We start from the raw sequence: 21,551 nt of genomic DNA, 5'->3' as shown, positions 1-21,551 counted from the left end.
CGTCTTGCCTTAAATTCCCTAAGATAGAAAATGTCTGAGACGGAATTTTTTTTCTGGCTCTCTTGCAATTCCATCTTACTCAGGTTCAAGTGTACAAGGTATTTTGTTGAATATAATAAATTTTTAAAGCAGGTAACCTTTTGTTGAATCCTAATTTTTGTAAAATCCCAGCAAGTTGTATTGGAGTATTACTATACAAGTTTGCATGGTTTGAGAATGTAGGCACAGTATCTACGGGTATATGGTATACTGAAAAGAAGTGTATACTTCTCTGGGGTAGGAATACAGACCATAGGCTTTTAGTGGTCTGTTATCCTGAGGGTTGGAAGGCAGACTACCAAGTTCCTATGGGCCCTAGCCGGATCTGCGATTGTCACTTTTTTTCACTCGTGAAAGATGATGTTGATTTGTATAGTAATCTAAAGGAAATTCATCCTCACTTTTGTGTTAGTTTAGTTGATTTTAGAATTTAGTATTGGACTTGTTTGTGTTCTGTGAGGTCTGTTGCATGTTGTCAGTGTTACCTTCTTAACTTTGAAATTGTCTTGTTGTTTCTTCTGCCAATAGCTTTTTCAGAGTGTGAAACCTCGAAGGCAATTGAAGTACAGGTTAGTGTCAACGTCTTGTCACATATCTACACCTACTTTCTCTTTAATAAAAAAAATTAGAGTAGCAGATGGGGGGGGGGGGGTTGAGAGAATAGTTTTCACTGAAACCTAAATTGTGTTAAAATATAGATTTATTTACAAAAAGTAAACAATCATGGCTCTCATTACCAGACTGATTTGTTGTTTTACCATTTTTTTTTATCAAGTCAAATTGTATTGTTGTAAATTTTTATATGATGTAAATAATTGAAAATGCCGAAGATGACCACCATTGTAGAGGAGAAAAGTGGTTATCTTTGTCAGGTTGACGTCTTGGACAACAAAAAATATGCATGGGGAGGGGTAATGGAAAGTGGTTGTTTATACAGATGGTTGTCTTTGACAGGTGGCCATTAGACCAGGTTCAGAAAAGTTTCGACTATATGTGGTAATAGTTTGTATTCAGGAGAAGATTGTTTATGTCTATTTACATAGCATATTGAGCATGTCAAGCACAAGGTGATCAATCCAATAGTTTTTTTTAGATTAATGTTACAGATCGGGTAAAAAAACAACTATGGGTACCCAGAAGTTCAGGGCTTAAAGAGTTTTAACTTAAACAGACTTGTTTTATTGGAGGCTGTTGAAATTTACTGGTCTTGATTAAATTTACAGATTGGGTAAAAGAAACCCCCAAAAACATGGGTACCCAGAAGTTCAGGGCTTAAAGAGTTGAACAGACTTGTTTTAAAGGAGGCTGTGGAAATTTATTAGTCTCAAGGGTATGTCAAAGTTTTCCCAAATTTTTGTCAACAGTTCGACTTGCATGGTATCTTTGAACTTGTCCTCCAATTGTACCGTCCAGACGAAGACCGTAGTTCTGCCTTGAAAGACTTAAAGGAGGAAAAGGGACAACCTGCAAAAAAGGCAACAGTGCAAAAATAGTGAAATGTGTCTTGCATAGTTTGAAATTGATTTTGATGGTGGCTTTTGAATTAAACTGAGATTTTTTTTGGTCTTTCCCTTTTTTCCTGGTTTTTTTTGTTGTTGTTTAAAAAATAACAAAACATTATCTGGCCTTTTGGATGAATTGTACATTATAGCTTGCACTACTAAAATTAATTCCATCTTTTTGGACAATAAACATCCCTTGTTCCCTCAAATAAAAATATCAGTCTGAAATAAAAGACCTAGGCTTCTGATCTGTAACAAAGAAAGATACAGAAGGTCACTCTTACTATCATCCATCAAACTTCTTCCATCTTAATCATCTTAGTATTCATATGACCTTAGAGCATGCCTCAGAATAGCATTGAGTTACGATCAGAATGCTGAATATATGTATCTAGCTTAACATTATTATTGTTTATATTACTGTTCATTTATATTATAAGCATGTCACTGTAAGCCTGTTTGTGAGAGCAAGCATACTGCGTGTGTGTGCATGTTTGTTTGTGTGTGTGTGTGTGCGTGTGCATATATGTGTGTATGTGTGTAAGTGGTGAAAGACCAAACCAACGTGCCACGATCTGGACACTAAAGATGTTCTCTCTGCAAGCAACTTTTGGAGTTTGCTCATTTAAATGTTTGGTGAATATGAGTTATTATTGTATTAACCGTTTGTTTCAGATTTTTTTTCCTCGTTTGGTCTGTCAAAATGGAGCATGCGGATCACTTACATACATAGTGGGCTATAATTTCTCGCCAAATCAGGCTACAACAGTATTTTATACCTCATTAAGACGGGAAATGAATGCAAAATCCGATTAAGTAAACAATTGGGCCAAAATATCAATACAATAGAAATTTATGGTGGTAATACAAACCAGACAAAACAAACAGTGCAAAAAAAAAGTCAAATAAAGTAAACAAATACATACATTACTTTGGAAATTGTTTTAAAATGTGTAATTTATTCAGTCTACATACACTTCTGAATGTGCATGTCACTTTTCATTGTAAAAAGATAATTATTTTAAAAAATTCCACTAGTTCCTGCGGTTTTTGAGCAATCAGCTGAGTTTGTATAATAATAATAATAAATAGCATTTATACTGCTCATTTCCATTTTCTAAAAGATGCTCAATGCGCATTACAAAGAAAAAGACATCACGTATTAAAAATTAATCGACAAGTGCGTACATAAAACAACGTATTATACATATAATATAAATGCATATGTGTAAAATTTTATATGAGAAAAATAGTCTCGCAGTGAGGTTGAAAATGTGTTCACTAAAAAAAAACAATGCAATAAAAATTCACGAGCGGTCACAATAAAGTTGAAACGTGAGTAGGCCTAACTAGAAACATTCATTAAAACATTAATTCTATACAGATAGAAAAACATTTCCATTCTCTCTCTCTCTCTCTCTCTCTCTCTCTCTCTCTCTCTCTCTCTCTCTCTTTCTCTCTCTCACTCTCTTTCTCTCTCTTTCTCTCTCCCTCTATCTCTCTCTTTTCTCTCCCTATCTCTCTCTCTCTCTTTTTCTCTCTCTCATTCTCACACGCTATTTCTTCAGTCTCACAGTCTGGCGTACACATGCATATATATATCACAGTACATCATTAAGACAGGTATGCTTTTGTGAATAGAAAATGCTTCAGCTGATTTTTGAAAATGGAAATTGTTTGGGCAGATCTTATTTTATATGGGAGTTCGTTCCATACCTGGGGACCAAAGAATAAAAAGGAATGCTCGCCGTATGTTTTGGAATTTTAAGAATTAGATTATCAGAGACTGATGTAAGGGCTCTAGTTGGATGATATAATTCCAGGAATGTTTTCATATAAAAAGGTGCACTATCATTTATACATTTAAAACAAAGAACGGCAGTTTTGTATTTAATCCTTTCTTTTATTGGCAGCCAGTGTAGTTCTTTCAGAATTGGTGTTACGTGCGCTGATTTCTTTTGTTTCATTATTAGTTTTGCTGCTTGGTTTTGGAGTACTTGTAACTTTGATAGTTTTTCGGATGTCAAACCGGACAAAATAGCATTACAGTAATCTAACTTTGATAAAATGAGTGTTGTTACGAGTGTCTTGGCTGCTGCTTTAGTTAAATAATTTTGTACACTGCCAATTTTCTTAAGCTGAAAGTAAATACTTTTGCTGAGCTTACTAATTTGGGAGGACATAGACATATCATAATCCAACTGAACCCCTAGATTTTTAAGACTTCTTTTTGAACGAATAGTATGGTTATTTATATCAATTTGTAGCTCTGGGAGATTTTTAATGGCTTTTGTATTTCCACTCAACATTATTTCCGTCTTGTCATCATTTAGTTTCAATTTATTGCTGGTCATCCATATTTTTATATCTCTAGTACATTGTTCAGTAGAGTCAACTAAAAGTGGTATTTGATCGAAATCAATAGACTTATAAATTTGAGTGTCATCAGCATAAAGATGGTAATTCATGCCATATTGTCTTAGAATATCAGCAATAGTTTGTGTATACATTGTAAATCAGACAGGTCCAAGAACAGACCCCTGACCACATCTAAGCAAAACATTATTAGAACACGTGCTTCCAACCACAACTGCTTGTGTTCGATCCTTAAAATATGACTCAAACCATGGCAGGACAGTACCCTTTATGCCAAAAGTAGTATTTAATCTCTCGAGTAGAATGTCATGATCAATGGTATCGAATGCAGCCGAAAGGGCCAAAAGAGTAAGAAGACATACCTTTTTTTCATCAATATATTTTAAAATATCAGTACAGACCCTAAGTAACGCTGTCTCGGTACTATGGTGTGCCTTATATGCTGACTGATAGACTTCGCTAAGATTATTTGCTTTAATATGATGTAACAGTCTATTAGATACAACTTTTTCCAGAATTTTGGATAGGAAAGAAAGATATGAAACTGGTGTAAAATTTTTAAAGTCCTTTTCATCAAGTCCAGATTTTTTCAAAAGGGGTCTTACATGTGCTGTCTTAAATCAATTTGGTACTGTGCCTGTGAGGAGAGAATCATTTACAATTTGGGTGATATGTGGAAGAAGTTCATGCAAACATTTTTTTAAAAGGCTGGTGGGCATGGGGTCTAAGGCGCAACTTTTTGATGGACTATCTAATATGATCTTTTTGATTTCTTCTTCCGTTGCTGGAATAAAATAATCGATGACTAGCCCCTTAAACTGATTGTAATTAGGGGCAATTGCGCACATTTTATCGAGCTCTTGCCTGATGGAGGTGATTTTTTTAGAAAAAAAGTCTGAAAAGCTACTACAAAGATCTCTATCGGTGCCAGGGAGTAATATTGTTTTGTTTTGGCTGCCAAGCAGTTCACTAGAGACATCAAAAAGTTCCTTACAAGTTTTAACATTTTCAAATTTTGACAAAAAGAAAGTACGCTTGGCCTTGGTAATCATTTTACTAACAGAATTCTTCATAGTAATAAATATTTCCTTATGCACTTCAAGTCGAGTATATATATATAGTTACCATACAGCCACAAATGGAAACACTGCCTGATTGAAAAATGGCTTTCTTTCAAACAATCAACAAACCAATTGAGCAGACCCCGCTGGGGGAAAAAATCTAACATCTATGTATAGAATACTAGTCATAATATGAATGCACTGGGACATTTTCGGTGTTCATTTGGAAGTAAACTATCGCATTCTTATGGGCTGGTGGCTCTGGCCACTCATCCAAACGTGACCACCTCGCTGGCTGGTGTCAATGGCCTCTCATAGATAACTGGTTAATTCTAATAAATGAAAAATAAGGAGGAACCCATCTCTTTTCTGTGAGTCCTGGGTTTTGATTGAGTCTGTGTTTGGTGAGTGCGAGTTTCACTGTATGACTGAACACCTTCAAATAGCTAATCATTGGTGGCACCTCGTCTGTTATGGTAAGGAGCTCTACAGTCGAGGATTTGGAGGAAAATCTGTTTGTCTGGTTAATTTTGATTTGTATTGGCAAATTTTGTATCTCTTTCTAGTTAACTCTTAAACACAAGTCAATCTTTGTTTGGAATGCTCCTAAATGATGGTAAATGGCATTAAAAAGGCACAAGTCAATCTATTCTGTGCAAATCTTTTTTGTTGTTATATTATGATCTATAGTTTGTTTCCTTTAGCTTCAGATTTCTAGGGCTTCGTTGGTATAGAAGTTACAGTGTTCATCATGTCACACAACTTCAGTCATTATATGTATTTGAACAATAATACATAGCTATTTATGAATTTTTTCTCGTCTGTGCCAGCCTGTGCTTAAGTATGCAAAGTATAAAAAAATATCCCAAGTCAAGCATAATTGTTCTAATATATACAACTAGGTGTCTTATATTAGCCCTTCCTGGTGGATTATTTTGTACCAGAATCTCTTATTATTGATATATAAGATCGACTTTAATGGGTAGATATGTGTGTTGGTTTGCTCTATACATAGACATTTTCATCACTTACAATTCTTGCACTTTTGGCTGTGAAAAAATGGTGCTATGCATAGATTCGATGTCTGTCTGTCTGTCTGTCTGTCTGTCTGTCTGTCTGTCTGTCTGTCTGTCTGTCTGTCTGTCTTTCTTTCTTTCTCTCTTTCTCTCTTTCTCTCTTTCTTTCTCTCTTTCTTTCTTTCTTTCTTTCTCTGTCTGTCTTTCTTTTGTATATGTTCTTTTTGTAATCTGATGTAATTCAATTTAGTGGTTTTCATTTTCCAGCTTGTTTCAGTGCTAGATCAGCTGCAGCAATATCCTTCTGAAGCAACAACTTTAGAGTGTCTTGAAATACTGAGAGACCAAACAGGTTAGTTCTTCATGGTGTTGCAAATTGTTCAACCAATCTCGAACATGGACTCCGCATTTCTTTTTATTGATACATTTTTCTCAGGGTAATGCAGTTTGGTTAACAATTTTGTTTTCAGCCATCAATGTGAGGCAAGATAGATATGCTATGTAAGTGATACATGCAGAACTTTGAATGTCAGAATGAAATCAAGTGAACGACGTTTTAGCAGGGTGTTCCAGCTCTGCTTACATCTATGTCAAGCTTAGTAGATCTAGTTATTATGGCTGTTTCGATACTTTTGTATATTTTGCTAAATTTTCCAGATACATGGTGTCTAAAAAAACATTCTGAAAAACCCATTTTAAGGGTAATAACTCAATCATATTTGCCCTAGCTTCTGCAAAACCTGAAACAAATAAAATTCATCTCAGGAGATGTGAAATTTGTTAGTATGAAGACAGTCAATTGATGTGTTCGATAAATATCAAGTTTTAAAAAGTCGACCAAAATTGGGTAAAATGCAAGGCTTAACTTTTTAAAAGTATCTGCTACAGGGGCATGACGGGTCTGTTCTGCTTTGAGGGCAGGGATGGTAAAAACCATGACCTTTATTCCCATCAGATTGATTTATCTCACGATGCTGAGAATGTTTAGGAGAAATTTGGGGAGTAGAAGCAGTTATGATGTTGAGGAGGTGTGGTTCCAGTGGGATGGGGCCACTCCCCACACATCAAGAGTGGCCTTTGCGTGGCTGCAAGAAAGTTTTGGGGAAGGCCCTGTTAGCCAAAAGGTTACATATGAACAGTCACCTTATTCCCCTCAACTTTAACCCCTTCAGTTATCTCCTTTGGGATTTTTTGACAGACAGTCTATGGAATCAACCGACAAACAATCGAATGGTTGAAACTTAATGTTGAAGAGGACATCTAAAGAATCGACCGAGAAATATGCTACAGGGTTATTCAAAATTTTCAATGGTATATTGTAGCTTATCAGGAAAGAAATGGTTGAGATCTGGAGCCTACAATTTAAATAGCCACCTCCTTTCCTGAGTTTATTTAGCAATGTTAATTTTATATAAAAATAATTTATTACCTGAGTTGAGGTGGAAGATCATGATTTATCCTATGAGTGAAATTGCCAAGTTGTAATCACGAGTTTCAACGAGTAATTACAACTGGCAATTCCACATGTAGGATAAACCATGGTCTACCACCATAACAAGTGTAATAAATTTTTTATACCATACTGATATCAGCTGGCGAAATAGATCCAGGCCAACAAATTTCAAATGACCAGCCAATTGGACAAGAGGATTCATTCAAGATTCAGAAATGAAAACAAAATTTTCGTGCCTGTCTGAGTCAGAGTGAGGATGGGAAAAAAATCTGGATTGTTTTCCTTTATTTTTAGTCATGCTAATTTACATGTTGTGCTATCCGTATGCCCCCCTCCCTCCCCCCCTCCGCGAAATAAACCCCAAACCAAACAATAATAACGTAAGCATAGGCGAAGCAAGCGGACAACGTACGATTCAAAAGTTGAAAAAATTGAGAAACTGCATTTATATGACATGTTGCCGTGAGAATATATAACTTTGATTTCAAACTTTGCAATCAAAACAAACCAAATGCTGGGAGCCGTTTTCTAGCATAGGCCTAGACTTGCTAGCATTGCACTGAAAAATACATCGCCGCACTCTTGACGTAATCCCGGTTCACTATGGTGCGCACCATTTGACTCAATTTCCAACAAATTTAAAGGGGAATGTAGAGAATCGTGCCTTCTCTCTTCTAGGCTATTGGGACAGTGGGAGACTGGTGTTTGCCACTTCATTTGGGCGCCTTTAGTGAGCGGGCTTTGCAGCGAAGTTTTTACCGAGGGCAAAAGGTGGCTGCCATAACATTGCACGGTCTAGGAACATTATGATTCAAGTCTATACTTTGCTTACAAAAGGTTAGAAGGCGAATATAGTGCGCGCAGTAATTTGTGCAAATTTTTATATTTCTAGTTCTAGTGTGAGATATCATCAGCTTAGTCCTGTATTTCATGTGTGAAATATAAGGATTTATTTTACCGGAAGTGCAATGCTAAAACAACTCCAAGTTTGGTATAAAAATATATATTCTTCCATGGAAAAATACTTTTGGTTGATTTTTTAACAAATTTCACAGTTTCCTGTTGCTCTCAGTTTTGTTTTAAATTTTATCAGCTACAGCTATGGTGATGGCAAGTAAGTATGTGTGGAATCGTGGTGAAATTGGGCGCTCGTCAAAAAACGAAATACGTTATGAACAAGCAAGCCCACTGAGCCGGAAACGGTTATCTTGGCTGGCTCGTTCATGACGTCACAATGTCACAATGAAGTCCGGGGAGTGCCTTTCTTGTTGATCTTCAAGAAACAATGCACATTTTAAGCACATGTTGATTCTATCACCCTGGCATCTGATGTCTGCGACCCGTTTGCTCGTTTCTCAATTTGGTAATGAATCGGTAGGCCTATCGAGCGCTTGCTCAGACGGCTCTTCGATACAACCAGCTTATCATTAGGCCTAGCCTTTTGCGCAGCATCTTGGGCTTATGGGGGATGGTATTAGTGATTCGTTTTACGCACTGCTCACAAAGCGGTCCGCTCGTTTTTCAAGTGCACCCTCTGGGCTCGCAGGTAACGAATCAGTATCGGGCGCTCGCTACACGACTACTCCTCACCCTTCCCCATAGCTATGTCCAGTGGCCCTCGTGTAACTAATTGAGCATTGGCCAGTACAGAATCGCGGTAGGCACTTTCATGCTGGTCATTTTCACACTTTTCCAAAAGTTCTCAGAAATATAAATTTTAAGTTACTGGCATTTCTCCTCTTTATAATGCATTTAGATTTGCTAAGTTGTCTGTTATTTTCAATTTTGGAAAAAATTTCTGCTTTCTGAATGTGATAGAAAATGACAACAAAAATTAATTATTTACTTTACTTTTACTTTTATCAGCCGCTCATACCCTTTTGGGTGTTGCGGGAAGAAAGAGACATCCTTCTAAATGTTTTTTTAGCAATGAGTTTGCTAAGTTATTGATTTGCTAAGTTATTGATTATTGTAACACAAAAATATGATGACTAGATCAGGACACCTTCACTTTAAAATTGTTCTGGTACTGTCTTGCAAAGTTCTGAAACATTTATAGATCTTGTATTTTTAAAATAATAATAAGCAAAGTGAACACATGTTGGGCCTCTATTGGGTCCCCAAAGTGAAAGCGGTTTTACATACGTTTTCCGTATTTTACAAATCTTCATCATGTCGGGTTAGGAGAATGATTTGACTGAAGCTTCATATTAAAAAATTTGGGATAATTAGATCATCTTGAAAAAAATACGAAATCCTGATCCCATCTATGTTACGGACCAGGGCCGAGCAGATATCCCATCTATGTTTGAAACCAGTCCTCAGTAAGTTAAAGCTAGTGTACTTGGCAGCTGTATGAGGCGACTGTATTGATGTTACTGTGTGCCCATTATTATGTGGCGATGTGTTTGGTTCTGCTGATTGCAGTGATATTGATTTAAAACAAAAAAAGTTTTGATATTAAAATTTGGCAAAAATAGTTTGTTGCCAAGATGTAGCGAAGGTTTGAAGGGTAGTTTGTGTCCTTTTGGCATAGTAAGTTAACTGAAACAGGAAAGCTTGTTAGTCCAGTAGACAAGATGTGGTAGCTGTTTGGATATTTTGGTATGTTTTTGAAAATGCCCAAATACTTGTTCTGCTTGTGCAGTTGGCATGAAAGGATGTTTGAAGGGTTGCATTGATATGTTTTACTTCTATTACGCTCCCTGTCCTGTTTGTGTGTCGCTCTTTTCCAGCAACAAGTAACGGTTACGGTGTGAGTGTGCTTCTGTTTCCTCCAACCTGTCACTTTGTCCAGTCTTTTCCAATATGATGCGTCAAAGAAAAAAAACCCCATAGACAGGATTAGGATTTCGCAATTTTTTAAAGACGATGACCTAATCATGCGACATAACCTTTGTTGGAAGCTTTAGTTGAATAATTTTCTTAACCAGATATGAAGATTTATGAATATAATGGAAGTATTATGTAAAAAACTGGTTCTATCACTTTGGGGACCCAATAGAGGCCCAACGTCTGATTACTTTCTCTAAAACGTCTTTCTATCATGGAATTCATGTTGTTAAAAATCGTGTTACATGTTGGGAGAGAGAGGGATATTTAGTGGGTGGTTGGCGGGTGCTCTGGTGTGGTTTGCTTCTTCTTTCCTGTCATTTTCCGCTACTTCTTTTGTATGTTTGTCACTCCCTTGTGACCTGCTATTTTGGGGTGCCTTGATAGTCGAAGCAGACCTTGTGCTGTTGAAGCTAGAGAGGTGAGCAGTCTAAGTCTGATTCCCTGTAAAGACTTCTCTGTTGACACCCACACCTTGGCCTTATGCAGTTGCGAGCGCCGTAAAACCCTCCACTATAAAAAACAAACAAAAAAAACGTCTATCGTCTTTATCTCCCGTCCTTCTTTTTTGTGTTTGTTACTCTCTTGTAACTCCTCTAATCTTCATCACTTATATGACTTTTGCTAAAACTAAAACTAAAGGGATATTTAATCAGCTTTACAGCGTAAGTTTTTTCTCTTTCATTGTGAAGCTATTACATACCACGGCTGTTAAAATCCCGCTGAAAGTGGTACTTTAGTTGCAGATCAAACCCCAGTCTGACCTCCTGTGTGAAGATAAAACAGTCGGCCACTCCCTTGCTTAACAACCGTGACGATAGCGATGCCCGCCACCGTGCCTATGTAACTCGATTCTGGTCATTTTTGTATCACTTTCCATCCCGATTAAACCCCATGTGATAATCCTAGATAAAGAATTTAACATCTCATTTTAAAGGTTATCTTCAGACCAACAAGATCAAATCAGTTTTATAGTATATACGCACTTTTTAGTGCCAGCATTTTTTGTCCTGAAATTGAAATCTTTTATTTATATATATCTCATTTTGAGATTTGTTTTCTCAAAAACCAAGCCCACGATTTTTAAAATATTTGTTTGCCTCTCTGGAGACAGCAATGCTTGACTTTGTTGTGGAAACAAGTTTTGTTTGCGCGAAGTTAATATGTGATTTTATATAATTTTTAAAAAATTGTGCCCCCTGTGATTCGCTCAGACGTGAACTTTCATTTTACTTCCAAAATAATAGGAATATATTATTTTTTTAAAACATTTCTGCGTGCGTTGTTGTTTTGTTTTTTAATTGGTAGTCTGGTAAAGAAATGGAGAAAGAGAGATGATTGTCATTCAAAATCTGCGGGAACCTTTCGGAACTTGTGGTGGCGGAACAGAGAAGGCGGTCTCTGCAGTACTCTAAATTTGCCTTAAACATTCTCTTGGCCTTCAGTGTACAGACTCACAAACAGTGCATTCAACGAACACCGTTCACGCTAACAAAATAGATTAGTGTTAGTTTTAGTAAGAGGTTTACAACACTTTCAACCTAAATAGGTTGTATAAGCTCTGATGACTTACTAGGTGGTACAAGAGAGTAACATACAAAGAAAAGAAGGAGAGGTAAGGAAGACAGATGTTTGATTGGAGGAAACTACACTAGAGCACCCGACAACAACCATCTGGACAAGTCCAGAAACATAAAAAAAGTACTTTATTTGGCAAGAATAGGAATCTTAGGGAGGATGAAAAAGCTAACTTGAAATTAACACAAAGAAAACTGATTATCTGAGCCACAGCATGAACCCTTTAGCCCTAGGACTGGCCCTATCGCTGTCCCCGTAGAATTATGCAAATTTAAAAGGCCAAATTATGCACACAAAAAGCAAAATTATGCAAAAATTATGCAAGTTACCGTAACACCGTTCGCGACATGTTTTGCACTTTTTCAACATGAAGTTTCATGATTTTCATGTTTTTATGTACTGAAAAATTGAAAACCGGTAAACACGATTCGTGATATATTTAATATATATATATATTACTGCCACAAATATATCACGAATCGTGTTTACCGGTACAGAGACCTCGCTGCACTGCACTGCATTTTGGTTAAAGAAATACTAGATAGCCCCCACAATGAAACATTTATTTAATCAAATAACAGGGCTGCCTAAATGTACAGATTTTTCCGGTAGATACCGATATAGGGCCTGTTCTACCACCATATCGATAAAGGTGTCAAAACTACCGGATTTGCGATGGATGCCGAAAGAAGAAAAAAAACCCAAACAATTCTGCAGTGCTTCCAATCTTCTTTGTTTTTGCGGAAATCTGTACGTTCCGTAAGTTCCGTACTTGCCGCATCACCATATCAACTCCATGCGTTAAAAAGAGAGAGATCAGCATTTAAGTGATTTTTTAATATTAGGAAACAGAAAAAAGTCTGAGGGGGCTAGGTCTGGTGAATAAGATGGGTATTGCAGGATTTCAAAGCCGCACTGGTCTGCTGTCTTGACTGCTTGTTGTGCCCCGTGTGCAGGGGTGTTGTCATGCAGTAGGAGGACCCCATTACGGAGTTTTCCACGCCTTTTCCTCACCATTTCGGACGTAATTTATCAGCAAACCCAAGTAGTAGTCTCCTGTGACTGTTTTTCCATTTTCCAGGTAGTCAGTCATGATGATACAGTGGAACTCGGATTCAACGAGCTCGGATTCAATGAGAACTCGGATTCAACGAGATGAGATAGATTCCCCGTTTTTTTCTTCTTTAAAATCAATAAAAAATAACCTGGATTCAACGAGCACTTAAATCAGCGAGCTCGGATACAACGAGGTCGCTTCCAGGGTGAACAGCCCCTGCAGACGTGGCTTCGCTCATTTTTCTCCCTCAACGAACTTTATCTATTCCTGGAAACCATCCATTGCACCTGCATCGAGAACAATTATTCGCTTAGTCGATTGGGTGGGACCAATCAACGGCATTTTTTCATACAAACACATGCGTTTTCAACACGCTCACATGTCTACTCTGACGTGTGTCGGGGTCGTATGGGCGGCCTGCACGCGTGTGGCTGTGTGTGCGTGTCGGGGAGGGGGGTGGGGGCACTAACGGTCCAGTGTTGAACGTCGCAGATACAAAGACGTCACCGTCGTTTTTTTCCCCTCAGCAACTGATCATTATTACAATGATAAGCTAGTCTTGATGTAGATCTACGTAATAAATTGTGCGCTGGTCTATGGAATCAAAAGTTGCCGTATGCTAGGCTCTACACAGCAACACAACTTTTTGGTAAACAATCGAGATGAAACAGGTGTGTGCATTTGACTGTCTTTTTTTTACACAGCTCATAATATGCAGGCATTTCAGCCACTACTTGTGACTTCTCTTTATACATTACTTGCTCAGTGCCTGTAATTATCAGCACAAAACCTCATGTTTGCTATAACGAAGACTTGGATTCAACGAGATTTTAGGTCAGGCCCGGCGACCTCGTTGAATCCGAGTTCCACTGTTCACTTAGCCGATTGCATATGACCAATCAGCAGCCTTTTTTCATACCAACACATGCGTTGTTGGCACGCGGACGTGTCTACTCTGATGTGTGTTGGAGTCGGATGGGCGGCCTGCACACGTGTGACTGTGTGTGCGTGTCGGGGAGGGGGGCACTGGCTGTCCAGGCGTTGAATGTCGCAGATACAAACACGTCACAGTCTTTTTTTCACCTCGGTAACGGATCATTATTACAATGATAAGCTAGTATTGATGTAGATCTACATAATGAATTGTGCGCTGGTCTATGGAATGAAAAGTTGCCGTATGCTAGGCTCTACACAGCAACACAACTTTTTGATAAACAATAGAGATGACGCAGTCGTGTGCATTTAAACGATTTGGTCTTTTTTTTTTTACACAGCTCATAATATGCAGGCATTTCAGGCACTACTTGTGACTTCTCTTTATACATTACTTGCTCCGTGCCTGTAATTATCTACACAAAACTTCGTGTTTGCTATAACGAACACTCGGATTCAATGAGATTTTAGGTCAGGCCCGGTGACCTCGTTGAATCGAGTTCCACTGTACCTTCACAATCCCAGAAACACAACAGCATGACCTTTCCACTTGACAGTGTTACCCTTGCCTTCTTTGCTTAGGGAGAAGAAGGGGGTTTCCATTGCTTTGAAGACATTTTTTGTTCTGAATCAAAATGATAAATCCATATTTCATCCATAGTCTCTGTGTTTTTAAAGAAATTTGTGTCAGGGGACTCAATTCGAAGGAGAGTTTTTCAGGACTCAACCTCTGGTTCTTTTGCCCTCTTGTCAAAGGGTGGGCCACCCACTACGCAGACAGCTTATTCTTGTTTGGATGGTCATGGAGAATCGTTTCATTTGACCCTACACTAATTCTCCTTTCACTTGTTTAACAGTTAAATGTCCGTCTTATAGAACCAGTTTCTTCACTATGGATACATTCTCTTCAGTTACTGCAAAGGATGGGCACCCTTCACAATTTTCATCCATCACCGGCATGAATTAAAAAAATGTTCTTACCCAGTATGTCACAGTATTATAACGTGAACATTTGTCACCATTAACTTGGACCATTTCCTAAAAAATGTCCGAATGGGATTTTCCTTGCAAGTGTAAAAACTCGATAAATGAGCAATACTCAACAGGCTCCATGGCACAGCTTTAGCAAAGAAAAACAAACGGTTTTGTGCATGGTTTCAATGAACACGCTGACTAGTGGCTTATTATAGTTGTATTTTCCTGAAAATTTGAATAGTTTATTCCAAAGAAATTGTCTAAAGACTGGAAAAATTTAGTTACTTTAATATTATGATTCCTTCATCCCCAGACCAGACTTATTGAACCCCCTTTGTATTATCCACATTTCATGCAACCAGTGCCGAAAGACAGACTTCCATACATTGACGAGACATGCATGATTTGTAACATACACAGTAAGCCATGAACATACATGTCATTATACTGGAGACATTTTGGTGAAAAAGTACTTCCAAAACACCATGTGGGTTTGATTTGGCGCTATATTGCAAACAACGCCGTGAACTCTTCCATTGTTCTGTTGCTAAACTAGAGAGAAGAGGAGCTGGGATACACGTAATAAAGTTGAAAGTAGTGATATAGTCCCGGCACCTTCGTTTAGGTCTAGAAATCATATCAAGCGTGCCTCTGGCAAAGAAAAAGCATTGATACTTTGCTACCTTAGAATTACAAACTTGTATCTGACATTTTTGGAGACTATTAAGACCATGAGATCAGGAATCAAATGCTGTAACCCTTAACTCCAAAACCGTGGACTTCGCACAAAAACAACAAAGTGAGTTTTAAAACTTAACCAGTTGTGGTGTATTGTAATGTTAATTTTGAGAATTTCGTTGGCTTGGTTTTATTACAATTTAATCAATTTTAATTTGAAAATGTACACCGTCAAGGGCTTTGTTGAAATTTGAGCCATTTTTGGAACACTATAATTACTTATCGGTATTTCATACAAATGTACTTTTTTCTCAGTAAGTACAAAAGTTTCTTCTTGTTCCTTTTTTAAAAAAAATAGTAGAGGGTTTTATGGCGCTCACAACTGCATAAGGTCATATGAGCGCCAAGGGGTGGGTCTCAACAGAGAAGTCTTTACATGGAATTAGACTTAGACTGCTCACCTCTCTAGCTTCAACAGCACAAGGTCTGCTTCAACTATCAAGGAACCCCAAAATAGCAGGTCACAAGGGAGTGACAAACATACAAAAGAAGTAGAGGAAAATGACAATAGTAAGGATCAGGAAAGAAAAAGCAGCAGTTCCCTGTTGTAGATCAGGCACAGTTATGAGCGTGACATGAGTCAGCCCATTTACAATTCTACTTGAACGAGGTATATGTCCCCCCTTTGGGAATGGTCTAAAGACACTTTAGTCAGTGGCACTGCCCCGGGGGGTTTTCTTGTTCCTAATGGACAAAATAAAATGACAAAAATATAACCGATCAGCGTATTTTGTGAGTTTATTTTCCGTTGAAATTAAGTGACCACTGCTGTGAGGGGGACTAGGGGAATTCCTTTGACCGCGTGTACCTGACCCTGTGACTGAGGTCAGATTACAAGATGCGGGGCACTGGCGGCTTTTGAACTAAAGCACTTCTTCCTAACAGCCGTGAAACATGTTCACCCTTTAACTCAACGTACTTTCTCGATCCTGAGTGACTGTATTCTCATGCCTGTGCTTGTAAGTTTTTGCACTTAATTTCTCATAGTCAAACCATGTTGTTTTATTGTTTAGGAGCAGGAGCCCTTGATGATGAAGACGGTGCACAGAGTCAGAAAAGTGGTACAGGATATGACGAAATTATTTTGCACAAAGTCGCTGATTTGGAAGTCTTGGGTAAGTGAAATTGTTTTAATTCATTTGATGGAAACTTTTCCACCCATTGACCTTGTAGACTAATGTTCCTTAAATGCCAGTTTTCACTGGTATGCCATAGCACACAAATTTCAGCTTGGTTAACTCAAAATCTAGGGTAATCCTCAGTATGTGCTTTGTGTGTATTCTATTGCAGTTTTCAGAGGTTCCAACATGCATGTATGTGGTAAAGACGAAGCTTTTCTCAAACTGATGTGATTGTTCCATTCTCTCTGTTCTGTCGGTTTGTTTCACTTGAATCTCAGATGTAAAAATTATGATTAGTCAAAGAATTTTTTCTGAGAGGAGGATCAAAATCAAATGAAAGTGAGAATACTATTAGTTTAGTGTTTAAACGGAGCTTTTCTGTCAACAGGCCCTATTATTAACTCTTTATCTCCGGCAAGCTGTTCCCGTGGTCGGGATGGCTGTGCCTTTGGGCTGCTGGCAGCGGCTCGGACATTCCTTTAAGACGATTTCAACTTTATATTAGTTTTTGACAATTGCCGAAAACAGGTTTCTTTTACCGAGGGTTCTTTCATTAGATAACTGTCAAAATAGGTTCACTTGTTTTGATTTAATCATCGATTTAGCAACGTATAAGTCACTTTAAGGTTTTTTACCAAAGGAGCGCCCTGGTATTGTGGGGAACACACCCTCTGGAGATAAAGAGCTAAGGCCTGGAGTTTTGAACAGAATGAGTACTCACATGTAGCGATAGAAGAAGAGTAATGGAACTGTGTTGGGTGGGTTCTATGCCATGACAGAGACTGTAATGCAAGAAAAAGATAAGTAGATAGTACATGATGTGTAGTTCTAGCACCTTTGGAGGAGGCGTGCAATGTGATTGAAGGGAAAGAAAGGGGTTGGGGGAGGGGGAGAGGAGGCAGGTGGATCCAATTGTTGCATCAGGTTGCATTCACAGTGGGCCGAGTTTGATGATTAAGTAAATAAAAGTATATATTTGTTTATTTATGCTTTACATTAAAAAAGTGGACCATTTGTGCAGTTAGTATTAAATTTTATGTAGTTCATATTTTGGTTGTCATTGTTTTTATATCTTATGTAGCATGCAAAAATTATATAGACAATGCATGTTTCATGTCACTTTCGAGTTTTTGAGCAGATCTGGGCTTATTCTGAAGGAATCAATTGCAGAAGTTCATGTTTATGTACCTAGTTCTCTTTTTTGCCAGTGTGTTAGTGTTTTAGCGCCTGTAAAATGGCAGTTTGTGCTGTGTGTGTTCCCCATGAAGTTGAGATTGTTTCAGAATGCTATCAGGTCTGCTGAGGTAATAATGTAGGTTGTAAAGCGCATATAGCTTGCTGTTGAGCGGGAATTTGCGCTATACAAATGCTATCTATTATTATTATTAATATGTTCATTTTAAATCACAGATCTGTTGGAGGATTAATAGCGGGTGGTTGGAGGGCGCCATTGTAGGTCTTATTTCTTTACTAGCTTTCCCTCAGTTGTTTTTGTCTGTCTGTCTGTCTTACTTTTTCCAAGCACTAAATAACAATTATTGCGTCAATGTACGTTTGTTTCTTTATATATATATAAACAGACAAGGATTTATATTTGATGCTTGTCTATACAATTTCAGATACTGAGATAGGAAGCCCACCTGATAGCCCTGTGGATGGAAAAAAAGTTTTCGAGTAATTACGTGTGATGAATTTGGAAAAGTGTAAGTCTTGAAGAACCAGCAGTAGTCTATTCCTGACATATGATAGCAGGGGAACACGAAGAAGAAAATAATAATGATAATAGTGATAGTAATATTAACAATAATAATAATAACGTGTTATTACTTATCATAATTAATTGTAAAATTGCAGCATTTATTGAACTAACCATCACATATATACTCGCCTATAATATGAGCAATCTTTCTGAAAAATGTGGTACAAAAGTATACCCTTATTTCACATGCATTATTATTGCCAAAAGGTGGGATACCGGGGTGTGACAAATGAGGTCCAAAATCAACTTTATGTAATAATTCTTTAATCACCCATATTATATAGCCTAATGATTGCTCTTTCAGGCTCAGTAACTGCCAAAGCTGTATATGCAATGGTCTTGGTGTAATTCTGGTGTAATGACGGAAATAGCAAAAAGTTCGTTCATAACAATGATGACACAAATTTATGAATACTCAAGAGTTCCTTTCTTCAGCTAGGCTGATGTTATATTTTGAGACAGAGCAAATAACTTCCAAAAATATATAGAATTGACAATTTATAAAAATCTTTATTAATTTTTGGTAAAATTACTTTTTTGTGTCATAATAGTTAACGAACAATAAGTGACCAAAATACTTTCAATTATATCAAGTTTCGTCGACTAGAATTGTCTGAAATAACACTGGTTTAATTATAGTCAAGTGATAAATGAAAGACCATTGAACAGCTATTTTTAAACGCAAACACACTGTTTCGTTCATAACTATAATGACAAATTTTACTTTTGGCCCCTAAAATTTACTTATATTGTTCTGTCTTTCACATAAAACGGTTTTCATTTATGAGACTTTCCTTAAAATATGATAGATTCCTCTATGTAGGGAGAATTCAAAGTTTATTTCCTGAAAAACCCTTAGAATACCTTTAAAATGGTTCGTTCATACCAGTTATGACAAACTTCAATTTTGACCTAAAAATTTACTCATTTTGATCTGTCATTCATTTTTTAAAACTTTTATTAAATGAAACTCTCCTCATAATATGTATCTCTGTACATGTTTTTAAAGTTTGTTAACACTGAAAAGCCCTCAAAATATATAAAATGGACAATAAATAGTTCGTTCATAACCATTACTACAAAAGTATAATACTAATTAAAATCCACACCCATACACTTATGATAAAAATCAAAATATCAGAATGTATGCAAGGTCTATTCTGTCCTTTAGTTGGGTTAAAATTAAAAATACATCCCCAAAACAACTGTAAATTACAAGGAATAAGGTTTCGTTCATAACCGTTATGACACACTGTTTCATTCATAACTATTATTACAAATTTTACTTTGGGCCCAAAAAATTAACTTATTGTTTTGTCATTCACATAAAATTGTTTTAATTTATGAGACTCTCCTCAAAATAAGGTTATATGTTTGAAGAATTCAAAGTTTAATCACTGAAAAACCCTTACAATACCTTTAATTGTTCGTTCATAACTATTATGACATACTTCAGTTTTGACCTAAAAATTAATATTTTGACCTGTCATTTACTTTAAAAATTTTATATTAAATGAAAGTTTCATCATAATATGTATCTGTGTACATGTTTTTAATGTTTATCAACTCTGGAAAGCCCTCAGAGTACCATATGTAGTTCGTTCATAACCATTACTACAAAAGTAAAATACTAATTAAAATCCAGACCCATACACTTATGATAAAAATCAAAATATCAGAATGGAAGCAAGGTCTAATACATCCTCAAGTTGAGGATTAAAAATTAAAAATACATCCCAAAACAACTGTAAATTATATGGAATAAGGTTTCGTTCATAACCATTATGACACACTGTCACGTTCATAACATGATGACAATCCATTATGACAAGCATATTTTTGCCTCTTCTTCGCTTCTCTTTTGAGTCATCAGCACGATACTCTTCCATGTTCATTCCACCATGTAAAAGGATGTTGTGAAACAGTGTGAAGTCCCTCACATGATATTTTGCAGAAATAACATAAAGTGTTTGTTCATAACATCGTTATGACAAACCTGGATTATCTCAATCAAAGTCATATTTAAGCAAAACCATGCGATGGAGCGGAAAGTTACCCTTCTGATGGATCAATGTCAAACCAATGTTTAATACCGGTCATTCCCCGGGATGATAGGTTTAACGATTTGGGTTTTCTAGACCTTGGAAAGTCTGATGATGTAATTATGACACGAGTTATGAACGAACTTATAAATTTTACTCAGCAATAACATCATTAATATAAAAAAATAAAACTCCTTTAATGGACACACGCTGTTATGATGGTGTATACAAACTATTTTCAATGCTTGAATGCACTTCTGTTTGATAGTTTAAGATTAACAATATTCTGTATTTAACATACAATTACGTGTGCACTCAGGATGAGTAAAAAATGCACTATTTTTAGTACTATTATCTTTCTATGTAGATATACAAGATGCACACATCAATCTACTTGCTCATGCAGCTTGACCAACTTATTTCCTTGCCATATGCATACAGTTTTCAGAAGAAAACATATTTTACCATGAGTAGTGGTTTAAAAAGTCCTTAAGCAAACACCCCCACCTTTTGGCAAATCATCACTTTACTTGTTACATACCCCAATACAGCAGGGTTTTGTTTCGAGTACTAAAAAAAGTATGTTTACTGTCATAAATGTGTCAATAACAAAGCTCCCTCTTATCTTAGTGATCTCATCCAGATTATGTTCTATCTAGATCACTAAGATCAGGTGATCAGTATCTTTTCACAGTGGATTTTAACAAATGCTCTTTAACTTCTGCCCTCCCCACTTTCCACCAGTATGTTAATGTACCAACCCGTGAGGACAAAACTATTGACCATTGTTATGTAAATGTTTCTAATGCCTACAAATGTATATCTCTACCTCCAATAGGAAACTCTGATCATTGCATGTCTCTTTTATTACCGAAGTACAAACCTAAATTAAAATCTTCAAAGACAATTAAAAAAGTTGTCACCATCTGGAGTGAAGAAAACAGGGAGAGCCTGAGAGATTGCTTTTGAATGTACGAATTGGAATGTTTTTAAAGATTCATGTAATAGTATAGATGAATTATGTGAGACTATCGCTGGTTACATCAGTTTTTGTGAAGACCTACATTCA

The 21,551-nt window shown here is 36.9% G+C and overlaps 1 protein-coding gene across 1 annotated transcript in view; it reads left to right on the top strand.

Annotated features, from left to right (window-relative positions):
- Positions 1 to 18,455, top strand: part of LOC101864023 — a gene marked incomplete at its 5' end in the record, with an annotated part of 88,706 nt that extends 70,251 nt beyond the window's left edge. Inside the window, 5 exon segments of the mRNA XM_013088570.2 lie at positions 568 to 608; positions 1,404 to 1,514; positions 6,262 to 6,346; positions 16,574 to 16,675; positions 18,301 to 18,455. Coding sequence (XP_012944024.1) covers positions 568 to 608; positions 1,404 to 1,514; positions 6,262 to 6,346; positions 16,574 to 16,675; positions 18,301 to 18,359 — 398 coding nt within the window.
- Between the last annotated feature and the right edge of the window lie 3,096 nt (positions 18,456 to 21,551).

This window comes from Aplysia californica, unplaced genomic scaffold (genome assembly GCF_000002075.1).
Source record: "Aplysia californica isolate F4 #8 unplaced genomic scaffold, AplCal3.0 scaffold00766, whole genome shotgun sequence".
In the NCBI taxonomy this organism is placed as follows: domain Eukaryota; kingdom Metazoa; phylum Mollusca; class Gastropoda; order Aplysiida; family Aplysiidae; genus Aplysia; species Aplysia californica.
The sequence above is the reverse complement of the archived record's forward strand: the minus strand, read 5'-3'. Positions and strand labels throughout refer to the sequence as shown.